General features: G+C 38.8%; 1 protein-coding gene across 7 annotated transcripts in view; it reads left to right on the top strand.

The window, feature by feature from the left end:
* LOC140731158 (oxidation resistance protein 1-like) overlaps positions 1-15,908 on the top strand; it is a 520,392-nt gene that overhangs the window by 359,651 nt on the left and 144,833 nt on the right. For all 7 annotated transcript variants that reach the window (XM_073052584.1, XM_073052590.1, XM_073052557.1 and 4 more), the window contains one exon: positions 4,582-4,734. In XM_073052584.1, the coding sequence (XP_072908685.1) occupies positions 4,582-4,734 (153 nt within the window). The remainder of the gene's footprint in view (positions 1-4,581; positions 4,735-15,908) is intronic.

The raw sequence follows: 15,908 nt of genomic DNA, 5'->3' as shown, positions 1-15,908 counted from the left end.
GATTAGTCCTACCAAAATGTAGCACCTCACACTTATACGTATGAAAGGAAAATGGAGGGCTAAAAAGGAAGGGAAGTGTTAGATTGATCTTGGAGTAGATTAAAAGGGGGATTCAACATTGTGGGTCGAGGGTCGAGGGTCCAGGACTGTGATATACCATTCTCTACTTATGAGAAACAACTCCCACTTCAGTGCTGCAGGAATAGAAAAGTGGCATTTGCACAATATAGGTAACAAACTGGACTGGCTAATCAGAGCCCAACTTGAAGTAGGCAATGACCTTGGGTAGGGGGAGGGATGAGAGGGGTGCTGCAGAATGGCAGAGTAGTTGAATTCAACAAGAACTTCCTCTAGGCAAAGTTACAAATTCCATCCTACCTGCGTTTACTCACAGCTTAGAAATGTATGCTGTAAAGTCCATGTGCAAGAATTCAAAATGTTAACATCTGCCTTTGATTCTCTGTGCTGTGGATTGAGATGATACTTACTTGCTGTGCTCAGTTGCTTGCTGTATATCCTCTGCAAGTTAGCTCACATAATAAGATCCAGGCTTCCATTAGGATAGAATTGGCAACTCATCCAGATTGGAAATTGAAAACTAAACCCCCAGACATTGGTTTGAGTAACAAGATTTTTTAATTATCTCCCCAATGTGCTCCTGGAGATTCACTTAAATAAGTCTGCAGACTACAGGTAAAACTATCAATCTGTTAAAGCAGTAACTGTTAAACCCTTGCAAAAGAGATGTTTTGAGCACAGGTATGATGCATTATAATAAGGGGGCAGGCGCAGGGAACTAAATTGGAGAAATACTCAGAGTATGAAGAAATAGAATAAGAGAGCATGGGAACAATCTAAAAAAGAACCAGAAGAAAAGTGAGGAAAATGAAAGGAGAAGTTGAGACTAAAATTGAACATAAAATCTTACCTGGGACATATGTAAAATCTGTGGGTAGCCTAGAAGTTGAATATCCAAACTTTGAGGTAAAAAGGTTGGGATAAGTAACTAGTTTGGATTGTTCCCAGATAGGGAAATGGATGCTGTCAATATCTTTGGACATGCAGAGGTAGTATAGAATGTGTCTGAGTAGGAAACTGGTGAGATAGAAAATAAATGGGTTACCAAGCCTAATCTTGATAGGATGCATTCTAGGTTGTTGAGTAAGATGGTGTTGGTGATTGCAGAAGAGTTCAGCTTCATCTAACTTTCCTCAGGAATTAGAGTGTAGTTTAACCTGTAGCATGACTTTCATTGTCTTCTATTTCACTCAGACCTGTTCGGAGTCCAAAGAATTATGGTAAATTATCACAAACACTTCTACATCTTCCACCCTGGCTTGTATACCATCATACCTATAGTCCCAGTAGTTGGCTAAGGCCTTTAGTGATAGCGATTGTATCGAGGAACTCATCTTCCATATAATCTGTAACATCTCTCTTTGGCACGTTAGATGTGTCCCCCACTATGAAGAGCAAGACAAAATAGTTGTTAAGGCCTTGGCCATTTTCACATTACCCAAAATTAATTTCACCTTCCCATATACCAAGGGACCTAGATTCTTATTAGCCACCTTTTTCCTTTTAATATAATTGTAGAAGTTGTTACTATTGGTTTTCATAGGTCCTTTGTACTTGTTTAGATTCATAATCTATCTTATTGCTTGCAAAGTGGTTCTTGTTTTTTTAAAGTTTTCCAAATCTTTTCATTTTCACACTGTGAAGAATCTCTTTGAAAGTCTTCCACTGTTATAGACAATAGACAATAGATGCAGAAGTAGACCATTCGGCCCTTCGAGCCTGCACCACCATTTTGAGATCATGGTTGATCATCTACTATCAATACCCGGTTCCTGCCTTGTCCCCATATCCCTTGATTCCCCTATCCATAAGATAAACTGTTCGTAAACTCTCCCACCATATAGCCTAGTGGTCACCAACCTTTTTAAGCCCAAGATCCCCTACCTTGGCATTAGTGAAAGGCAAGATTGACCCCAGATGGATTAGTTACACACATGCGCACCGGGGCAGAAAAGACCAGAAGTAAAACCCGCAACCCGGAAGTAGAAATAATGTATAAACACCAGGGCCACCCTTTTTTGCACTGTGGACCAGTTTAATATTGACTATATTCTTGCGGACCAGCCGATGGGGGGGGTGGGGGGGTGGTGGGAGGGTGTTAAACACGACCGGAATACAGCGATACTCAAAGCAGGTTCCTTATGTCCAGTCTATTCCGCAATTTAGTTTTCGTGGCTCTCAGCACTTAGCTTCTGTCCCGCGTGCTCACGTTTTTTCCGCTCACAAAACTCAACGGGTTTGTCTTTAAGTGCAGGATACTTGGACTCAAGGTACCGAAGCAGTTTTGAGGGCTTTGTTGCCTCATTAGACAGCCTCCGGCCCGAACTCCAGCCTCCTGCTCGCCAGCCACCTTGGCCAGGTGCGGCTGGTCGTGGGTGGGGTGAGAAGACAAGGTAAGGGCCGGAGCCAGGGCCATGGCAGTCGCAGTCTGGATAGAGCGACCGACCGAGCGAGGAGTGCGGCAGGACGCATGCCCGCCCCCCCTTGTAGGTTCTATTGGCTGACAAAAGTTTGTTTCAGTAGATTGCAGCGGCCCTGAGCCCGAATTAGGTCGTCTGTGAATATTTTAGCATCGGGTTCCACACGAACATTTGGTGTGCTAAACAGGTTTAGAGGCGGTGCCCATCTGTCCGCACTCCAGGCCAGTAGCAACGGCACTTCCCGCCATCTGCGTGAGGCCGATCAGTGATCCCTGGCACGAGGGTATCACTGAGTTTAGGTGACTGATGACCTCACGTGGGTTCAAGTTCAACAGGGAATGAGGAAAGGTGCAGCTGACTCATATCGTTTCATCACGGCCCGGTGGTTGGAGACCACTGAATTACACTGTGTAGTGCGGGGGACTTATGCGCATGCGCACTGGGCAGAAAGAACGGAACTAAAACCCCGCAACCCGGAAACAATCTCTCAACAGTATTTGTGTATTTATTTTTCTTTTTTTTTCAGGATCTACTGGGAAAGTCCCAAAGATCGACCAGTTGATCGCGATCGACGGGTTGGCGACCACTAATATAGCCTGTGTTCCCAGTCTATGCTAGTAACTCCTTCTTCATCCCACTGTAGTCTCCCTTGTTTAGGCATAATACACTAATTTAGATCAAATTATTGCACTCTCCATTTGTATGAGAAATTCAATCATACTGTGAGCACTCTTTCCAAAAGGATCCCTAACTACAAGATCATTGATTTTAACTGCTTCTTTGTACAGGGCAAGATTTAAGATAACATTTTCCTGTGCAGGTTTAGTAACATGCTATTCGGGAAAGCTACCATGGATACCTTATATGAAGTCCTCAAGACTGGCTTGACAAGCTTCGTTTGTTCGATCTCTGTAAACCAAAGTCCCTTAGGACAATTTCCGTTCCGTGCTTACGTGCATCAGATATTTCTTGATATATTGTCTGTGCCACTATAATGTTACAGACCTGTCCTGCTAGTACTTTTTTTTTCCCCTTTAATATTCCTAATCTCTATCCAGATGTATTCAGCATTCTGCTCCGTAGATCTCATCTCATTTTTCATGATCGCCCCATTCTCATCTTTAGTTAAGAACACTGCCCCATCTCCCTTACCTTCAAAGTTCAAAATGCATTTATTATCAAAGTATGTACACTTTATACAACCTTGAGATTCATCTCCTTATAAACAGCCACAAAACAAAGAAACACAATCGAACTCATTAAAAAAAAACACCACTGTGCGGAAAGAAAAAAATTAACTCGTGCAAACAATAACCCTGAGCAAGTAGCATTCGGAACTGAAATTTACAAAAGTGAGTCCACAGCGAGACACAGTGAGCTGAAAGTCCAACACGAAGCCCAGATTCAAAGCAGCTGATCCAGGAGTCCATTAGTTACAGGCGACAACCTCAATTCAGCACAGAGACGAGTAAACCTCACAGAGCAGCGAGCTGATCCCTCATCTCAAGTTGCAATTTTGTAAACGAAGCATTTTTTAAAATTATTTGTTTCATTTCTGTATCGAATTTGCTTTGATAGAGAGCTAAAGGATTATCAGTCCTTTTCCTCCTGGATAATTATGTTGCCTGACATGTTTCAGAAATTTCATTTCGTGAATATAATGGGTGAAAATTGTATGTCGTCTGAAATTTCTGTAAATTTTTCCCATTCCCCCTGGTTTAAATACTGTTCCTTGCCCTCTGCCTCTCACTCTCCCACTTCCCCCCCCAGTCTCCTTCTCTCCCCCTTGTCTCTGTACTCTGTACTGCCTTCGTCTTGCCTGCCTTTCACCTGTCTCAGTCATCACCCCTCATTCTCTGTTCTGTCTGTGTGCACTTTTTCGAGCAAGAAGATAAAGCCAACGTTAGTCACGTTGAAGAAGTAAAATAGGTATATAATTGAAAAGTTGCAATTTTATAATTAGATACTATGTATTTAACTTTCCATTTTTGGCTCTGTCTTCATTCTAATTAGTGAAAGTTTGTATTTGTATATTATATCTGTCAGGATTATTTGTTACTCAGTTGAATTTACTTGTTTTCAGGATGTGGAAAATGTTCAACATAAAGATTCAACTGCTTCACCAACTCACAGCAGTATCCGGCCTGCAAGGGTGGTGTCCTCTACTTCCGAGGAAGAGGAAGCTTTCACAGAGAAGTTTCTTAAAATTACATGCAGATACATAACTCATGACAAGGTAACTATGAACTTTTAACTTCAATATATTATGCCTTTTTACATTCTCTAAGTCAGATAAACTGCGTACCATGTATAATTTTCTTCAGTGTTATTACTGGTGGACCTTGGAGGAGAAAAGTGTGACTCCTGATTCTGCCTTCTGTCTACTCCATTAATGCTGATTAACATGTAAAATGTGTGTGAGTACAATTTAGACAAGGCCTAATTGTAATGGAATAACACTGTTGACTATCCCTGCTGTTAAGCAGCAAACAGTTGGCCCAGGATCTTTTGTCTGGCCTGTGTATTCAGAGGTTGGCTCGGTTTAGCTGCTCATTATTGTATCAGCAGTTAAATGCAATCCATCACTGCCTGCGTCAGAGAGGCATCGAAGGATTGAGTGGGTGAAGGTGGTTTGCAATCTAATGGTGAGTGATCATCTTAATTACTTCACTTGTGATTGCAAGACCCTGTTGAATATTGTTGGTGTGAGTCTAATTCCTTGGTTTATTGGGGATGGAGGAACTGCGTGGTATTGGTCATAGCGAGGACTACGCCTCGAGCCGTGGTGTCGCCTGTTCACATCCGCCCAGGGGAAGGCATCGGAGCCAGATACTCCACCGGAGTGCGATGTTCGTGTGGGAGTCGGTGCCGCCCCTATTGTTTGCTTGGCAGAAGACAAGCTGTGTTGTGTTCAACTGCAGACTGCTGCAACATTCATGGACTCAGGGGTTTGGACTGTATTTTTGTGTGACTGTATTTTGCTGCTGTCTTGTATGTACTATATGTGCCTTGTGCTGTGTGTGACTCTTGGTTCTTTGTTTTGCGCCTTGGTCCTGTTGTAAAGCTGTTCGGTTTGGCTGTATTCATGAGTATTCAGGTATAGTTGAATGACCAGTAAACTTGATCTTGAACTTGATTCACCCGTAACCTAGCTTCTGACTGAAAGGGTGTTGTGTGGAACAAAAAGTGCTGGCGGTCACCTGAATTTATCTCATCACAGATCCTTTCCAATTCGTCAGAAACTTGAGTCAATCAACATTTAGGTAGACTCTAAGAAAATTAAAGTCTCTGAAAATTCATCATGAGCCTTAAGAGCAGCGGAGCCAAAATGCTTTTGTAACTTCATCTACTCAGGTATGACACATAGTCAATTGAATAAGGACTTGAAACCACAGTAACCTTCCTTCCCACAGAACATTTACTCCACTTATGTACATTTGTATACACTCGGGATAGATATAGAGAGCTGTTTCTGTTTGCAGCAGCTATTACAGGTTGGGTTATACACAACACTTAACATCCATACTGAGTTTTACATCAGTGATCAACTTTTGGGGCCTTGAACATTGCATTCACGAACAGTAACCAGCCTTTCCACTCTCCTCACCGGTAAATCCTGTCAGGCTGACTGGGTACAATGTTTGTGCACTGATTACATGAGCAGAGAGTAAACCCCAAAACACTGGCTAACAATCCAGAGACACGAGATCAACTACCAGCTTGTCAGGCGTGGAATCTGAACTTAGTTCATAATCTAAGAAAAGTCATTTTTGGATCATAGAATACGTACACAACGCTGGAAAAACTCAGCAGGTCAGGCAAGAGAATAGAGTAGCCAACGTTTTGGACTGAGACCCTTCATCAGGAAAATTTTTGGATCATTTTTCCTATCAAAACCCTCTAATTATTAAATAATTAACTAACCTTTCCTCATTGGCATTTAAATGGTTTGACATGGACTAGATTACCTGTTTCTCTGCTGTACTTTTCTATGACTCTATAATCTGTATCCTTATTGATTCCACAACATAATGAGCTTAAAAAAACATTTCTTATATACCACATTAATTAGTCATTGGCAATATTATTGCTGGTCTGGCTTGCCCAATCAGTACATACACTTAAGTTTCCCTGTGTGGAAAAATGGGGCCATCTGGTTTCGTAGATAAAAATAGTACTTTTCTAAATAAAAACAGAAAATGCTAGAAAGACTCAGCACATCAGACATCAATTTATAAATAGTGAGAGGCTGAAATGTGTCAGTGTTCACAGGAATCCACTGAAATTTAATATGTAGACGCAGCAAGAAATGATGAAGGCAAATGATCTGTAGGCCTTAATTGACAGTGGGCTTCAGTACTAGTGTGAAGGTATCTTACTGTAATTATTTGGGGCCTGGGAAAAACTAATCTGAAACTTTGTGTTCCAGTCTTCACATAGACAGTGGATTCTGGTTCATTGGGACACATCAGAACCATTTTGCTCCAATTAAGTAGCTGCTCAATCAAGTAGTTGGAAGTTTCATGGAAATAGTTACAAAGGTATAAAAAAGACAAACTCCCATTTAACTGAGTAACAAATTATTTATTTAAATGAAATACAGAACAAATTAGAAAACCACCAATGCTACTACAGTACTATAAATCTGTGTATTAGTTATCGATGGAAGAATTCATCCACTCTTCACTTGATTGACTGTAAATGAACAAAATCAGTGCAAACACCTATGCAGACTGTCTTCATACAATGCTTTCAACGATTGCATCCTCCAAATTTTCATTTTAATTGTAACATTCAAGCTGATTGTCGATACCTTCAAATTTTTTGTAGTTCCTAATTTGTTGAAGTAGTGAAATTGTGTCATTTTCATTCCCGGATATTTGTGGCATCTCCAAGCCTAAATACTTGAAACTGCAGTGAGCCAAACAGTTATGATTGTCTTACTGCTTATTACTCACCAACAATCAGTGAGAAAAATAACAGCTTTTTTTTAAACACAAACAGATGCAAATGGCGTTATTTAAAATCTGTTCGCTCTAAGCACGGTGTGGTGTCTAATGGCCACACGACGTGCCAGTGACTAACGCTGGTTAGAAACTGTTCGGCAGCAGTCTCTTGTCCCAATTAAGCAGCATAATGTCCCAAATAAACTAAGGGAATCCTGGCTATTTTCTTGATTTGTTTTTGTTCTTTAAGAGTTGTCTTAAACAGCTACTCTGATTAACTGGTATCCACTGTATTTAAATAAAATTTCATTAGATTTATTCCTGGAAAGAGAGAGCCTCTCCTGTGAGGAGGGAATAAAAATCAGGCCCTGTACCCTTCGAGGAAAAGGTGATTTCTTTAAAATATAAAATAAAATCCTTAAGTGGCTTGATAGGGTGTTGAGGATTAGGGCTCGAATGGCCTGCCTCAACGTCAGTGGTGCCTATTGATGGACATTCTTGTATTCCCTCACAAGCAATAACATAATCCACTGATGTTGAAATTGGGACAGCAGTGAATAATTCTATAAAGTGCTGAGTTGAATTTGCAGATCAAGATGAAACAATATAAGTTGTTGATTTCACTTGACTTCTAATGAAGTCAATATTTAATTGTGCACCAATTTCTAGAACAGTGCACGTGTGGACATATTACTGGAAACAAATTATGACACAGAATGTCGTCGTCCACTAACTCGGGCTCTGAAAACTTACAGTAATTCTTCAGTTATGCACAAAAGAAGATCTTCAGATGCTGGAAGTCCAAGCAGCACACACAAAATGCTGGAGGAACTCAGCAGGCCAGGGAGCATCTATGGAAAAGTGTACAGTCGACGTTTCGGGCTGAGACCCTTCCCCAGACCTGCTGAAATAGAAACAGTTGAGACCCTTCATTATGGTCATGGTTCTTAAATTATCCCAGATCCACCTTGCTATACTAATCCCATAACCCTGGTGCGTGGCCAAGTGGTTAAGGCATTGGTCTAGTGATCTGAAGGTTGCTAGTTTGAGTCTCAGCTAAGGCAGCATGTTGTGTCCTTGATCAGGGCACTTAACCACACATCGCTCTCTGACGACACCGGTGCCAAGCAGTATTGGCCCTTGCCCTTCCCTTGGACAACATCGGTGGCATGGAGAGGGAAGACTTGCAGCATGGGCAACTGCCGGTCTCCCATACAACCCTGCCCAGGCCTGTGCCCAGGAAACTTTCCAACGCGCAAATCCAGGGTCTCGTGAGACTTAACAGATGCCTATATGGATTCCTTGGATAACCAAAAGTTTAGTAAATCCATTTTAGCTGTACTCTGAGTGGCCACTTTATTAGGTACCTCCTGAACCTGATTAAAGTGGCCACTGAGTGAACATCTGTGGTCTTCTGCTGCTGTAGCCCCTCCACCTCAAGGTTTGATCTGTTGTGCAGTCAGAGATATGCTTCTGCAAACTGCTGTTGTAACACATTCTCTTGCCTTTCTGATTTTGAGTTCTATCGCCTCCTGTCAGCTTGAAAAGAAATAAAAATAATAATATATAAATAAATAATAAATATTGAGAACATGAAATGAAGAGTCCTTGAAGGTGATTCCATAGATTTTGGGAACAGTTCAGTGATGGAGTGAGTGGACTTGAGTGATGTTATCCCCACTGGTTCAAGAGCTTAGTGGTTGAAGGATAATAACTGTTCCTGAATTTAGTGGTGAGAGTCCTGAAACCCCTGTACCACCTTCCTGATGGCAGCAGAGAAAAGAGAGCATGCTGCTTTCCTGTGACAGCACTCCATATGTGATCATTGGTGGGGAGGGCTCTACCCATGATGGACTGGGCCATATCCACTACTTTTTGTGAGATTTTCCATTCAAGGGCATTGGCATTTCCATACCAGGCTTTGGTGCAACCAGTCAATGTAAACTCCACTGTGCATCTATAGTAGTTTGTCAAAGTTTTAGATGTCATGCCAAATCTTTGCAAATTTCTGTGGATATAGAGGTACTGCCGTGCTTTCTTTGTAATTGTACTTGCATGCTGGGCCCAGCACAGGTCCACCGAAATGATAACGCCAAGGAATTTAAAGTTGCTGATCCTTTCCACCTCTGATCGTCCAATGAGGACATGACTCATGGACCTCTGCTTTCCTCCTCCTGAAGTCAGCTCCTTGGTCTTAGTGACATTAAGTGAGAGGTCATTGTTGTGGCAGTACTCAGCCAGATTTTCAATCTCCCTCCAATTTGCAGATTCGTCACCACCTTTGCTTCAGCCAAAGGCAGTGCTGATGGAGATTGTGGAGGATTATGCACTGAGTTGCTACTACATGATTGGCTGATTAGATATTTGCATTAACGAGCAGGGATACAAGTGTACTACAGGATAGAGAATACAAAGATAACTTCTCTTTGGCTGAAAAAAATCTCATCTCTGACCTCATGGCTCAGCCCTCATTATTCTGATGGAGGTCTTGATCTTCGCTATTTTGAGGTTTTGATGTTCAGTATTTCCATCTACCACCAATCTTTTCATCCTGCCCAATATAGCTACTTATTAGACACTGATGCTTCCAGGCAACTCCCACCCCAACTAAAATTGATCCACACTGCATCCTGCATTCATAGGCCTTTCTTTATATCTCCAGCCTACACCTGCCCCAGCTCCATGTGGTACAAATATGCAGTGTGCAGCTGAGAATTCAGTGCAATGGATATGTGTAATAGAGGAGGAATAAATAATACGGTAACTTCCTTCTTACTGGAGTACACTGGAAATTATAGGTAGTTCTACTCCCAATTCCCATTTGCCAGTGAATTTTATTTATTTAATTTATTTAGAGGTACGATGTGGAACAGTCCCTTCCAGCCCAATCAGCTACACTGCCCAGCAACCTTCAATTTAACCCTAGCCTAATCTTGGGACAATTTACCTGCTAACCAGTACGTCCTTGGACTGTGGGAGAAAACTGGAGCACTGGAAGGAAGCTCGTAGGGAGAACGTACTAACTCCTTACAGATTCACTGGAATTGAACTCTGAACTCCAGGCTACCAAGAGCTGCAATAATGTTGCACTAACCATTACTCTACCATGCAGTTCGCCTCACTGTAGCCCAGTTTTAGTACTCATTTTTCAAAATGGAAGTGTCTCTAGCCCTTTAATTTATGACATTTAGTTCCTTAAAATAGAAATGAGGGTGATTTTGAATGCATTTCTACCATTGCTAAAGCCTATTTATGTATTGCCATAAATCTGCTTCTCTAGTCATTGTATTTGTAGAATCTGTGTTTGAGGCCTTTGAGTATAATGTTTTATTCTTTCCCAGCCCAGTCATTCTGGAGAAAATTGAATTCCTTATGCTTTCCCAATAACTCAGTTGGATGTACCGAGATGTTGTTCACAAATGCTCACATATACTTAATCTGGGATTGCAGTTTGTTCTAATTTTGTGCAGAAGAAGAACAGGAAAACTGTTGATTTATACTTTCAGGATACACATTCTGTACCTAATCAAGTAGGCGCTGAGCATATGTTTGTGGTCTTTTGCTGCTATAATCCATCTACTTCAAGGTTCGATGTGTTGTGCGTTTCTTAAAGCCACTTAGATCACATTTCTTCCTCATTCTGATGTTTGGTCTGAACAATGACTGAACTTCCTGACCATGTTTGCATGCCTTTATGTATTGAGTTGCTGCCATGTGATTGGCTCATTAGATATCTGCATTAGTAAGCAGGTGTACAGATGTACCTAATTAAGTGGCCGCTGAGTATGTGTATGTAGATATCCAAGACTGACCGTAACCATAATGTTTGACATTAATACTGCACAGTATGTCTGTTCACATATGTGAGGTGGTCATTCAAGGGAGTTTGACTGTAAGGGCGAGTCGTTTGATGTGATCTAAACAAAATGATTTTGGAATGAGGAATTACTGTTTTCTAAAATGATCAAGGAATTTGACAGAATAAACAGAAAGAAACCATTTCCCTGATGAGGAATCCAGAACAGCAAGGCTGTGTTGAAATTTGAGCAGGGCCTTTAGAAATGAATCTTTTTTGATGGGCAGATAATGGAAATTGAGAATTCTGCTGTCAGCCATTGATGAAAACATTAGTCTTTTTGAGGATCAAGTAGTTAAATTTATAAAGGTACAATACATGTTAGATGTTGGAATAGTCAGGTGGCTCTGATCACCCGTCTGTTTCAAAAAATACACAGTAAAAATCAAATGTGACTTTCCACAAGGTCACTCTGTGAGACAATTGATTAGAAAGCAGAATATGCAGCTTTTACCAGCTTTATGTTGAGATTTATCTTGTTTTATTACCTCTTTGATACTTCTTCTCTCTCTTTCAATCTTTTTATTAATATTTAGAATATTATGAATGAGATACAATTCAAATAATGGTAAGGGATTACAAATATATAGACTCCCATTATACATAAAGAAATACATAAACAATGAATACAGCATAAGTAAGTTTCCCAAAACATAAACCATATAGTATATATATGAACAAGGTAAGTTTAGATATTCCATAATATATAGTATAAAAAAGAGAAAAAAAAATCTATCTAAGAAAGTTAGCTAATCTACTAATCTAGTATCAAGAAAAAGAAAAAAAAACAAAGAAGAAAAAAAAACTAAAAAAAACTTTTAAAAAAGAGAAAAAAAAGGGCTGTTCATAGTATCTCACGAGCATACATAAACATCAATGACGTCAACTCCGATCCTCTCAACATACATACGATTAAAGCTGAAAAAAAAACGATAAGCCTGGCACAGGGCCATTACATCATATGAAAATATTGAATAAATGGTCTCCATATCTTTTCAAATTTAATAGAAGTATCAAATACAGCACTTCTAATTTTTTCTAAATTTAGACATAACATAGTTTGAGAAAGCCAATGAAATACTGTGGGAGGATTAATTTCCTTCCAATTCAACAAAATAGATCTTCTAGCCATCAAAGTGAGAAAAGCAATCATTCGACAGGCGGAAAGAGATAAGTGAAGTAAGTCCATCATCGGTAAACCAAAAATTGCGGTAATAGGATGGGGTTGTAAATCAATGTTCAATACCGCCGAAATAATATCAAAAATATCTTTCCAATATTTTCTCAAAAGTGGACATGACCAAAACATATGAGTTAAAGAAGCGATTTCTAATTGACATCTGTCACAAATAGGGTTTATATGAGAATAAAAATGAGCTAATTTATCCTTGGACAACCTTAAATTGTAATAATGAATGTTTGGCACATATAGATGATGTATTAACTAATTTAAGAATTCTATCCCAATTCTCAATAGGAATAATAAGATTAAGTTCTCTTTCCCAATCATTTTTGGTCTTATCAAAGGGCACTGAACGTATCTTCATAATTATATTATAAAGTTTTGATATAAGCCCTTTTTGAAAAGGGTTTAATTCAAACAAACTTTCCAAAGTATCTGAAGACAGAGAATTTGGGAACGAAGGAAGTACCGTACTTAAAAAATGCCTAACCTGTAAGTATCTAAAAAAATGAAATCTAGGCAAATTATATTTATTAGCTAGTTGCTCAAAGGACATAAAACAGTTGTCCAAAAATAAGTCGGAAAATCTTAATAATCCCTTAGTTTTCCAAGCCAAAAAAGCATGATCTATAATTGAGGGGTGGAAAAAACAATTAGATACAATAGGACTATTTAACACGAATTGAGTCAACCCGAAAAATTTCCGAAATTGAAACCATATACGTAAGGTATATTTAACTATCGGGTTGTCAATTCGCTTCGGCAATTTAGAAAGAGCAAAAGGGAGAGATGTCCCTAAGATAGAACCCAGAGCATAAGCAGAAACCGATTTGGTTTCCAAACTCACCCAATGAGGGCCAAAAGGACCATCCCATTCTTTCAACCAACATATCAAATATCTAATATTAACTGCCCAATAATAAAATCTGAAATTGGGTAATGCCAACCCACCATCCTTCTTTGTCTTCTGTAAGTATATTTTACCTAACCTGGGATTTTTATTCTGCCATATATATGAAGAAATTTTTGAATCAACATTAGTAAAAAAGGATTTCGGAATAAAAATTGGTACCGCTTGAAAAACATATAAATATTTAGGTAAAATAACCATCTTAATAGCATTTATCCTACCTATCAGAGATAAAGATAATGGTGACCACTTAGTAAACAAACCTTTAATCTGATCAATTAAGGGTAAAAAATTAAACCGAAATAATTCTTTATGGTTTTTGGTAATTTTAATCCCTAAATAAGTAAAAGAATCATTAGCTAATTTAAAAGGTAAAATACCATAATTTGGGACCTGTCTATTCAAAGGAAACAATTCACTCTTATTAAGATTTAACTTATACCCAGAAAACTCACTAAATTGAGCCAACAATGATAAGACTGCTGGAATAGATTTCTCAGGATTAGAGATGAATAATAATAAATCGTCTGCATTTAAAGATACCTTATGAATATCTGTTCCACGATTAATACCCAAAATATCCTGTGATTCTCTGATGGCAATTGCCAAAGGTTCTAAAGCGATGTTAAATAGTAATGGACTAAGAGGACAACCTTGTCTAGTGCCCCGAAATAAACGAAAAAATGGAGATCTTTGATTATTAGTAAACACCGAGGCTACTGGAGTTTGATATATCAGTTTAATCCAAGAAATGAAGGTCGGACTGAAATTAAACTTCTCCAACACATAAAATAAGTAAGGCCATTCAACTCTATCAAATGCTTTTTCCGCATCTAATGAAATAACACATTCTGAAGTATTATGTGAAGGAGTATAAACAATATTCAATAATCTCCTAACATTGAAAAAAGAATAGCGATTTTTAATAAAACCGGTTTGGTCTTCCGAAATAATTTGGGGTAATACCTTCTCCAACCTAGAAGCCAGCAACTTGGAAAAAATCTTAGAATCCACATTCAATAAAGATATTGGTCTGTAGGATGCACAATCAGTAGGGTCTTTATCTTTCTTCAGTATTAAAGAAATGGAAGCTCTATAAAAAGATTGTGGCAACTTCCCCAATCTAATTGCTTCTTCAAAAACCTTGCATAGCCAAGGAGATAGAGTATCAGAAAAACATTTAAAAAATTCTACTGTATACCCATCTGGACCTGGTGCTTTCCCAGAATTCATTGAGGAAATAACCCCTTTAATTTCCGCATCCGTAAACGGAGTATCTATTACTGAAAGATCATCAGATGATAGTTTTGGAAAATTCAATTTCCCGAGAAAATCACACATGGTATTATGATCCTGAGGGAATTCAGATTTATACAGGGAGGTATAAAAGTCTTGAAAAGACTTATTTATGTCATCATGGTTAACTGTCAAATCCCCATTCTGCTGTCGAACCTTAGTAATCTGGCGTTTAACTGAAACATTCTTCAGCTGACTAGCTAACAGTTTTCCTGATTTATCACTATGTATATAGAAATCAGATCTGGTTTTCATTAATTGATTTTCTATCGGAGATGTAAGTAATAAACTATGTTCCATTTGAAGTTCAACTCTTTGTTTATAAAGTTCCATGCTAGGAGTAGTCGAATATTTCTTGTCAATCTCTTTAATTTTATCAACCAGTAAAAGAGTTTCCTTCTTAATGCGTTTTCTCAGACCAGCAGAATACGAGATAATCTGTCCACGTATATACGCTTTTAAAGTGTCCCAAAGTGTTCCGCATGAGATATCCTCCGTGGAATTAGTTGAAAAGAAGAAATCAATCTGTTCCTTCATAAATTTAATAAAGTCCGGTTCTTGCAATAAGGTAGAGTCAAATCGCCATTGTCTAGCATTTAAAGCTGTATCCGTAAAATTAATAGAAAGTTTTAATGGAGCATGGTCAGAAATAGCTATAATATCATAATTACAACCAATTACCGATGGAATAAAACAAGAGTCAATAAAAAAATAATCAATTCTCGAATAGGAGTGATAAACATGTGAGAAAAAAGAAAACTCTTTGTCATTAGGATGACGAAATCTCCAAATATCAAAAACTCCATTATCAGTCAAAAAGGAGTTAATACAAGTGGCCGACTTATTGGGTAGAGTCTGAATAGGTGTAGATTTGTCCATCAAAGGAATTAAACAACAATTAAAGTCACCACCCATTATTAACTTATATTCATTTAAATTAGGTAAAGAAGTAAATAAGGACTTAAAAAAGTCAGGACAATCCACATTCGGGGCATAAACATTAACCATAGCAACCTTTTTATTACCGAGTAAACCCGTAATTAACAGAAATCTACCATTCGGATCCGAAAGGATATCGTGTTGAACAAATGCAATAGAGGAGTCAATAAAAATTGAAACTCCCTTAACTTTGGCATTCGAATTCGAATGATACTGTTGACCCCGCCAAGACCTAAAAAAGCGATATTTGTCCTCCTTCCTCACATGAGTTTCTTGTACA

This window comes from Hemitrygon akajei, chromosome 1 (genome assembly GCF_048418815.1).
Source record: "Hemitrygon akajei chromosome 1, sHemAka1.3, whole genome shotgun sequence".
NCBI lineage: Eukaryota > Metazoa > Chordata > Chondrichthyes > Myliobatiformes > Dasyatidae > Hemitrygon > Hemitrygon akajei.
This window is presented reverse-complemented; position numbering and strand designations above follow the sequence as displayed.